The sequence below is a fragment of the Cebus imitator genome, unplaced genomic scaffold (assembly GCF_001604975.1).
Source record: "Cebus imitator isolate Cc_AM_T3 unplaced genomic scaffold, Cebus_imitator-1.0 Scaffold12, whole genome shotgun sequence".
Classification (NCBI taxonomy): domain Eukaryota; kingdom Metazoa; phylum Chordata; class Mammalia; order Primates; family Cebidae; genus Cebus; species Cebus imitator.
Window position 1 is genome coordinate 5300155 of NW_016107327.1, and position 9947 is coordinate 5310101.

The 9947-nt window shown below is 39.3% G+C and overlaps 1 protein-coding gene across 1 annotated transcript; it reads right to left on the reverse strand.

Annotated features, from left to right (window-relative positions):
• Nucleotides 1-3435: 3435 nt before the first annotated feature.
• Nucleotides 3436-4251, reverse strand: LOC108282328 (40S ribosomal protein S3a-like). The gene has a single exon (XM_037727900.1). The coding sequence runs from the start codon at nucleotides 4237-4239 to the stop codon at nucleotides 4045-4047; it is 195 nt and encodes a 64-aa protein (XP_037583828.1). The 5' UTR covers nucleotides 4240-4251; the 3' UTR covers nucleotides 3436-4044.
• Nucleotides 4252-9947: the final 5696 nt, after the last annotated feature.

A 9947-nucleotide genomic window follows, 5' to 3' on the forward strand; every position in this document is an offset into this window, starting at 1 on the left:
GTGCCATTGCACTCCAGCCTGGGCAACAAGAGCAAACTCTGTCTCAAAAAAAAAAAAGAAAAGAAAAGAAAAACAAAGTAAGTTTTTATGTTGCAATAGTAGGAAGTAGATTATTAATTAATAGTATTTTATCCTTATGGAAATGTACTCCTATATTTAAGTATTTTCACCATCTTCTACAATATGTTGGGCACTCAGCTTTGCTGATACTAGGGTGACAATAACATGGTTTCTGCTGTGGGTTTCTGGGGAGTGAGAGGCACAGGGCTCTCTGCACATCACTACATACAGTCCAAGGCACAATGGGATATGTGTCATTTCATATTTATAAAGCAAGGATTCTAAAAATGCCCAATCATATGGGATCATATCTGGTCAGGGAAATTAGAAAAAGCATCCTTGGGAAGGCGGCACTTGAAAGATAGGTAGGCTTTGCAAGGAAGAGTATTTGGGGGTGGGGCAGAGGCTCTGAGCTGAAGCAGCACAAGGCAGGGCAGCACATGGTGTGGGACGAGGGAGGCATGGGCTAGAAAAGGAAGGTGGAATTGGATTGCAGCAGTGGGAGAGGGGAGCTGATCTTGGCTGCCACATGAGGGTTTGGACTTTAGGAACCATTGGAGAATCACAGAAGGTAGGCCCTGTAGATACTTGTTTAGGGAGTCTGCAGCCTTGACTGGCCAGGAACAGAGTTGATGGGAAAGCAGTTAAGTGGCTGTTTTTTCCATTCGTCCATTCATTATTTACAAAGCAGGTTAAGAGCTGATGACATAAAGATGTATGAGAAAAGAAGACATCACCTTTAGGGTTGGGGCGGCAAACTCAGATGTCTCCAGGGGCCGGGCAAGTTGCAGGAATCAGTAAGAGACAGCCAAACTGGAGCACTCGAAAGAGCAGCCTCTACTCCACCCCAGCAGGTCGCAGCTATTGAAGAACAGCGTTCTTGTACTTAAATGTCTCATTTTTCTAGAAAACCTGGGAATCCAGACTTTTGTGTGAAATCTTTAGATGTGTAAATATTGGAGCTCGCTTTTTTTCAAATTTACAGCCCTAACAAGACATCTGCAGACTGGCAGCTTTTAACTCTGAGAGCTATGAAATAAAACACTTTTAGACACGCTAGAAACATTTCATTTAGGTGACATTGCATGTGAGATCAAAAAAACTAAGCTGATCGAGGACATACTTTATAAAAAATGAAAATTTGATGCAAATTTTAGTTTGATTTGATAATAACATCTGATCACAAAGAACAACACTTATTCACATACACATACACCATGTCTGAATAACACCTTGAACTCAACTCTTTCTCCTCTTCCAACCCATGCAAAAAATGAGCTTGCTATCATTGGCAGCTGCCGTGTGCTCCACTGTAAGACACTAGACAAAAATGTCATTGCAGTAACTTTAGCAGGAATCTACTGGCAGGAATTACTAATAACACTGTTATTAGTAATTACAAATTACTAATAACATATATTAGTGTTACATATATCCTATAATTACATATATCCTATAATACTCCTATATAAAACCCTGAGAATATGCATTGTGTCTAACTTGTCACTGTCAGGCAGCTCTTTTCAATAAAAGTTGATCATGGGTTCTGTCAGTGATTTCCAAACTTGCCTGTTCTTAAGACATACAAAAGGCATTTTTTAAAGTTATAATTCCAGCCCACCACCACCTTTCCACCCCATCTCCCCATAGTTTCTGAATTCCACTTTTTTTTTCTTTTGAGATGGAGTCTCGCTGTCTCATCCAGGCTGGAGGGCAGTGGTGTGATCTCAGCTCACTGCAGCCTCCATCTCCTGGGTTCAAGTGCTTCTCCTGCCTCAGCCTCCTGAGTAGCTGGGATTACAGGCACGCATTGCCACGCCTGGCTAATTTTTTCTATTTTTAGTAGAGAAGGGTTTTTGCCATGTTGGTCAGGCTGGCCTCAAACTCCTGACTTCAAATGATCTGTCCACCATGGCCGCCCCAAGTGCTGGGATTACAGGCGTGAGCCAGCATGCCCAGCCAGAATTCCCCTAAGTGAAGAGCCTGGGATTCCATATTTTAATAATGCCCAATACAGTGACCTCTTCAGACAAGCATTAAATCCACTGTGTAACATCATTGTTCTCCCCCAGCATAGCCTAACAGCAGGAAATGAGGATCTTCTGAGTGTGCTTTTGTGATGTGCATTTTAATGATTTCACTGATGTAAACAATAGTTGGCATCTCCTATTCTTTTGAAGTCCAGATTGAATTCTTCCAAATGGAGTTAATGGAGGAGGTAGGGGATGTGTGTTGGGGGGGGGTTGCAGGGAAGTACTTAAGTGACATTTAATCCAAGGGCCTTCATCCTTTCCTAATTAGTCAGAAAACTGCCCAATCCTGTGGAAACAGCCCACCAGCTTCAGAATTCTTACACCTCCTCTTAAAAAGCTGTCAAAGAAAAGATCGCACCACTGCACTCCAGCCTGGGCGACAGAGTGAGACTTTGTCAAAAAAAAAAAAAAAAAAAAAAATGCTGTCAGAGGCTTGAGTGAACAGAAACCAGCACAGGAAGTAATTACCATAGTATCTACCACCTGTAACAATAGCCTGCTGTAGGTACAGGTCCGCCTTTTCCCACATATTTTAATGTGGGTGAGTTTCTTTGAAACTTGCTGATTTCAGAACTTCAGAATTTGAAGGGGAACGTAAATCGATAATCCTAACCACTTAGCACAAAGCTCCCTTGCACGTGCTAAGACGTTCGAGTCAGAGAGCTCAATCTGACTGCATTTCATGTGACTCCATGTTCACTGTCTCTTCACCTCTCCTTTTCCCCATTCCCACTGTGAATCACACAGTGCTGCACTGCTCCTCCCAATCTGTTTATCAGATCATGCTTGCCAGAAACGTGAACAAGTAGTAAATTATGCTGTTGATCAACAGGACTGAAAAAGCCACAAAAACATGTATTGTGTGTTCCATTCAAACTTTGGAGCTCCGCTTGGAAAGCCTGTCCTGAAAGCTGAAGATCAAATCCTCGTCACAGAGGGTCACACTAGTTGGAAAAGAAGCAAGATCAGTTGATTAAATCCAGTTTGAGGAGGCCGTAAAGGATCATCTAAAGGTCTGCAACTTGAGCAATCTGACGCAGCTGGGTTTTTAAGTTAATCAGCAGTAATGGGAAATTGGCTTGGGATGGAGCAATGGTGGAAGGCAGATGGCTTATATGCCCTAAAATTTAATTTTTCATCCATTTTGCTCTTTATATGAAATTTAAAAAATTACTTAAGGTCTTGTTCTTCTATAAGTTATATTCTTAAATGTTTAGTCTCTTAAGTATACAAATACCAGAAAATTTGAAATTCTAAGTAGAATGCATATTCATGAAAATAATTCAGTTGCAGCTCTTATTTTTTTTTTCCACAAATAACACTTTTTATTTGCCAGTATTATAAGTCTGAACTTTAAACAGATTCTTGCTGGTGGTTCACATCCATCAGCTCGTTCAACTTTAGCACCTGTCTCATCCCCAGTGGCTTTTCCAGAACTTCTGCCTTCTCCATGAAGCTCCATGAGTTTTCCCAATTCAAACTTGGGCTTCTTCAGCATTTTTACTTTTCTAACAAAGACATCATGGAGAGAATAAATAGATTGGCAAGCCTTTTCTATGTATTTTACAATGCTGTCTGGAATCAATTTATTGACAACTTCTTTCAAGTTATTTGTCTGCACCTCTTGGGTCCTGATTTCCATCATCATCTTCTGGATTTGGCGGACCTGTTGGTGCTGAGCATAAGAGGTCTTCCGTATCTGATTGTTGCGTTTTTTAGTAAAACCAACACAGAACAGACGAAGCAAGTAACCATCGGTACTCTTGACATCAGCGTGAGCTTCAATCATTGTCTGCCATTTTTTGACCATAGAACACATTTTGTCACGGGTAAGATCCATGCCATGAAAGTTAGTCAGGCAGTTTTTGCCCTGAACATCTTCAGTAATCAGCTTGAATTTCCTAAATGAAACTTCATCATTCTGCAAACCAGCAAGACTAACTTCAAACACTCAACCCTTGAGGCCATCAGATGCAATTTTGGTTCCTTGGGTCCTGGTGTCTAGTGTCTTTCTAATATTTCTTATATTGTACATAGCGTGTGCTTTCACATCATACCAATCTTTCTTAGAAAATGGATCAACCACTTTCTTCCTGGCTCCCTTTTTGCCGCCTTTCGTAAGGCGCTGGCTCTTGCCAACCGCCATGGTGCTGCTCAGAGAGCCAAAAGGGCGGAAGCGGCTCCAGCTCTTAGTTTAAGCATGGCAGACGTGTTTCTGAAACAGAATATTGACCTGTATAATCTTTTCCCTACTGCCATTAAAATATCAAAATCAGAGTTATTTTCCTCTAGATAGGGAAGGCGTGGGAGGAAAGCTACACGCACACGCACACGCACATGCACATCTCAAATTCTTCCTTCCAGTAGGCTCTGGCCTCTGCCCAGTCTGCAAAACCCCCCTTCTCCACTATCCACGCCCCACTGTTCTTCTAAGCAAAGTTAGCGAAGCAATGGATGGAGATAATTTCTGCATAATCACTAGAAGCCTTCGTGTTAATATTAAAAGCATACGAAGAGAATGACTTACCTGAGCACTGACAGGGCTGCAGGCCTGCATTGAGCTGGTCTTTCACAGGCCCATGAAAGAGCCACAGACAATGGAACAGGTCACTTACTTCTCAAATTCGCACCCCAGGTATGAATGTCTTTTTCCTGCATGTCACTGCTTTTCTCAGTCTGCTCTCCTCTCTCTGGGAGATCTCATCCATCGATGGCTTTCCTGTCACCAGTGCTGCAGGCAGACCTCTCCCAGACTTGGGTGGGGTAGCCAGCCCTGAGGATGCAGGACGAATAAGACATGATCTTGTCATTTGACTTTTAGTCAGGCAGGAGGGTAAGCCATGTAAGCCCATACAGTTTCAATATACTGTGTCATAAGCAAGGCCAGTTGTAGGATCTACCAAGCATTTCCATTGGACTATCCAGAACTGAGTTTACTTTGCCCCATGGGCCTTTGCTTTCTCCTTTTAGATTTCCTATCTCAGTTGAGGATGCTTCCTTCCATTCACACCAGGGAGCCATTTCTGTGATCCCCATACTTACATGGTCACCAAGTTCTACAGAAAGTATCACCTAAATATTTCTTAAATTGGTCTTTTCCTCTCCACCTATACCTCTACTTCCCAATGTCATATTATCAATTCCTCCTATATGAACCATTGCCATAGGATCTTAACTGGCTTTTCTGTTGAGAATTGAGATTGTCACCCCTTAAAATCCACCCTCCACACTGCAGCCTGGTTACTTGGTCCCTGTTAAAAGCCTGTCAGTGATTTGTTTTCAGAATCATCTTATCCCCTTAGTGTGGCATCCACGCCTCCTTGATCTAACTCTACCTGCCCCTCAACCTCATCTGTGGCCACCCCTGGCCGCCTACAAAATCCTTTTAGTGTTATATTGGGTTTCTTGTGTTTACTGTTTTGTGTGAGTGTGTGTGTGTATATGTGTGTGTGTGTGTGTGTGTGTGTGTGTTTTGGAGACAGGGTCTCATTCTGTTGCCCAAGCTGGAGTGCAGTAGCACAATCATGGTTCCCTGCAGCCTCAACCACCCAGGTTCAAGTGATCCTCCCATCTCAGCCTCCAAGTAGCTGGGACTTTAGGCATGCACCACCACGCTTGGCTAATTTTTTTAATTTTGTGTAGAAATGGGGTCTCACTATGTTGCCCAAGCTGGTCTCAAACTCCTGGACTCAAGCAATCCTCCTGCCTCAGTCTCCCAAAATACTGGAATTATAGGCATGAGCCATCATGCCCTGTATGTGATATTGTTCTAAGTCTCCCTGCTTTGTAATCTATTTATCCTGTTATTTGTTTAATCACTTGCCACTTATCCTTTAAGACCCTCTTTACCCTTTTTATCACCATCTTTTCATGTGCTCCTCAGCTGGGTGACCCATCTCTATGGTCCTAAAGCACCCGATTTGTACTTTTGTTATCGCACTTACCATTTAACATTGAAATATCTACATTTTCATGTCTACTAATCTAATGGCCATCCTTAAGATCTTCAGTAGAAGAAGTCTGACTTATTTATGTTCTAGCACCTAGGAAGTACTAACTAAATGTTTGTTGATGACAGATGAAATATACAACTGAAGTCTATTATTTGTAGAACTAGGGAGAGTATGGGTTGCATGTTCCTCACTCTGACACTTAGAGAACTTATTTCTACTCATAAGCACTAAATTAAATAAGAATTAATGTAAATAATAATAACTGACATACAATAGAGAATCAATTATTAGTAATATTAAATTCCTCAAGCACTTTGGTTCTTTGATGTTTGCTTTGGATTTTGCCCAACTGAAAGTCATTCAGGAGTTTCACATTTGGCCAATATAAAGTAATAGATTGCTCTCCCTCCTGAAACAACTCACAAATTGGACAGAATATATGAAACAATGATTTTCAAGACATTAAATATGAGGCAGCAGAGGACAGTGGAGAGCAAACAAGGTGAGCCCTATGGTTGCCCTGGCTAACTGCTGCCTTGAGGAAGTTTCCAGGTGATGTTGCAGGGAGGGGTAACCCAGATAGAGGCTAGCGGTTTCCCTGAGCTGAAGAGATGGAGATAGTAGTACAGGGAAGTCAAGACAGCTAGAGTTCTTAGGGCAGAGCAATGGAGAGAGGAGAACTACCTGCAGAAAGAAAAGACTAAAGAACAGAAGAGACTCTTCAGCAGAGTACTGATCAGTGCATGTGTTGAAAGAAATCACCCAAGGCTAGAGGAAAAGTTATGTAGACGAATGAGAAAAAGCAATCCCCATAGCTCACTCAGGACCAGAAATAGTTCCTGTTCTCAGTAGACAGAGTGGAAAGCCTCATAATGAATGGGGCATTGGTTAGAGTACTCAGAACACCACAGTGGTGGAGGGAGATAAGCCCTAGACTAAACACAGCTCTGATCTTGTCTAACAAAGCTTAAAAGCAAATACCAAAAGGATCAAAGTGTTTCCAAATAACTCTATTTCATTCTAAAACAAAATCAAAAACATTCATAGGGATTCACAAATATTCAACACCCAACAAGGTAAAATTCACAATAACTGGCCTCTAATTTTCAAAATTACCAGGCATTTAAAGAAGTAGGAAAACATAACTCATAGTAAAAAAATAAAGTAAAACAAAGTAAATCAATCTAAACCAACCCAGAGGCTGACACATATAGCTCATGCCTGTAATCCCAGCACTTTGGGAGGCCAAGGCAGGTGAATCACCTGAGGCCAGGAGTTCAAGACCAGCCTGGCCAACATGGTAAAACCCCAGCTCTACTAAAAATACAAAAATTAGCTGGACGTGGTGGTGTGTGTCTGTAATCCCAGCTACTGGGGAGGCTGAGGCAGGAGAATTTCTGGAACCCAGGAGGTGGGGGTTGCAGTGAGCCAAGATCATGCCACTGCACTCCAGCCTGGGCAACAGAGCAAGGGTCTGTCTCAAAAAAATAATAAAAATAGAAATAAATAAATAAACCAACCTAGAAATGATGAGGCATTACACAATTAGTTGACAAAAGCACTAAAACAGTTAATAAAATGTATTCTATACGTTCAAGGAGCTAAAGACAATGTGTTAAATGGTGATGTGAAAAATATAAAGAAGAAAATCAAATTTCTAGAAATAAAAATTACAATGTCTGAAACACATATCTGATGGGATTAGCAGCAGAGTATAAAAAATTAGCAAACTTGAAGATGTATTAAATAGCAATAGAAATTGCTAAGATGAAACACAGAGTCTTATAAAATGCTGAAACAAAATGTACAGAGCATATTGAACTGTGGAATAACTTCAAGCAGCCTAATACACATGTAATTGCAGTCTCCCTCAAGGGGTCAAGGGGAGAAACAGAAAAATATTTGAAGAAATAATGGCTATTTTCCAAATTTGATGATAACTACAGTATAAACCCACAGATCCAAGAACCTTAATGAACTCTGCAAAAGAAATGTAAAGAAGAGCACACCAAGACACATCATAATCAAATTGCTTAAAACCAATGATAAGGAAAAAATCTTAACAGCAGCTACTCGGGGAGGGAGAAAATACTTTGTGGACAAAAGTGGAAAGATGAGGATGATGGCAGGTTTCTTATAAGAAACATGCAAACCAGAGACATTGGAACAACACAGTAAAATTATCCTTCAAAAACAATGATAAAACAAAAACCTTTTCATGAAGACAAAATCCAACAGAATTCATCACTGGCAGATTCCTCTACAAAAAATGCTAAAGGAAGTCCTTTGGGCAGAAAGAAAATGATGCCAAATGGAAACCGGCTTCTACACAAAGAATGGGGAGCACCAAAAATGATAACTACGTAGGTAAACATAAAGCGCTTTATTTTTTATTGTTAAAATTTTTATAAGGATAACTGTTTAAAGCAAAATAATAACAACATATCATGGATTTATAGCCAATGTAGAAGTAACATTCATAACAACAATAGCACAAAGATTGGCAGGGAGAAATCAAATTATAAGATGCTTATATGTTAAGTGATATCAAATTATTTGACAAATAAGACTGTGATAAGTGAAAGATAATACTATAAATCTTAAAGCAACTATTAAAATAATGCAACAGAAGTCAATAGGGATAAAGTGAAATTATTTTTTTTAATATTACTTTTATCCAAAAGAAGGCAGAAAAAGAAGAAAAACAAAACAAAATACAGATGGGAAAAGTAAAAAATAGCAAGAAGATATAATTAAAACCATATCAATAACCACATTAAATGTAAATGGCCTAACACCTCAATTGAGACAAGATCATCAGGCCGTCTAAAAATATGACACTTCAGAGCAGAGTATTACCAAAAATAAAAAGATCATTTCATACTATAAAGGGGTCAACAAGACATAATTCTAGCCTTTTTATTTCACATAATAACAGGGCTTTAGAATACAGGAACTAATCATTGACATAAATTATAAGTAAATATAGGCAAATCACATGTATAGTCAGAGATCTGAACGCTATTCTGTCAAGAAGTGACAGGAAAAATAGAAATTTAGTAAAAATACAGACTTGAACAACTCTAAAAACATAAAACAAATCTCAATGGATTTAAAAGAAGTTATGTTATACAAAAGAAATTCTCTAACCACAGTGGAATTAAAGAACTCTGGAAAATCTACAAATACTTGAAAATTAAATAATATATTTTTAAATAGCCCATCAAAGAAGAAATCAAAGGGCAATTAGAAAGAATTTGAACTGAAAGAAAATACAAATACAACAATATCAAAATGTGTGGGATTCTGCTAAAGCAGTACTTAGGGGGAAATGTATAGCACTAAACATCTACATGAAGAAAGAAGAAAACTTTCAAATCAGCAACTCTGGCTTCCACCTTAAGAAAACTAGAAGTTTCACAAAGAAAATCCAAAGTAAGAAAAATAACAAAAATAATAAAGATCAGAATAGAAATCGATAAAGTAGAAAAATAAAAAAAAATAGAGAAAACTAATACAATAGAAAGCTGGCTTATTGAGAAAATTAATAATATTAATAAACCTCTAACCAGACTAGGAAGAAAGGCAAGAGGACACAGTCAATATCAGGAATAAGTAAAGAGTCCAGATTCTAACCCAGATCTAGCCAACCATCAAGTCCACACCAAGGGGACTCTGGCGAGTTGAGTGAGGCCTACCAGATGGACAGTTGGTTGGGCTTATATAAGGTTTTTCTTGATCCATAAATGGGTCTCTAACAAGCTGAATAATCTTCCAAATTACATGCTGACCACCCAAACACTTTCTGGCAGCACGTATTTGTAAAGAATGTTATATTTTGTTGCTCCTAGATGAACTGTAATAAATTTCTAATGAATTAAAAAAACAAACATTACTTGTT

Excerpts from the sequence above, each read along its gene's own strand:
- LOC108282328 (XM_037727900.1), bottom strand. The coding sequence starts at position 4,239 with ATGGCGGTTGGCAAGAGCCAGCGCCTTACGAAAGGCGGCAAAAAGGGA.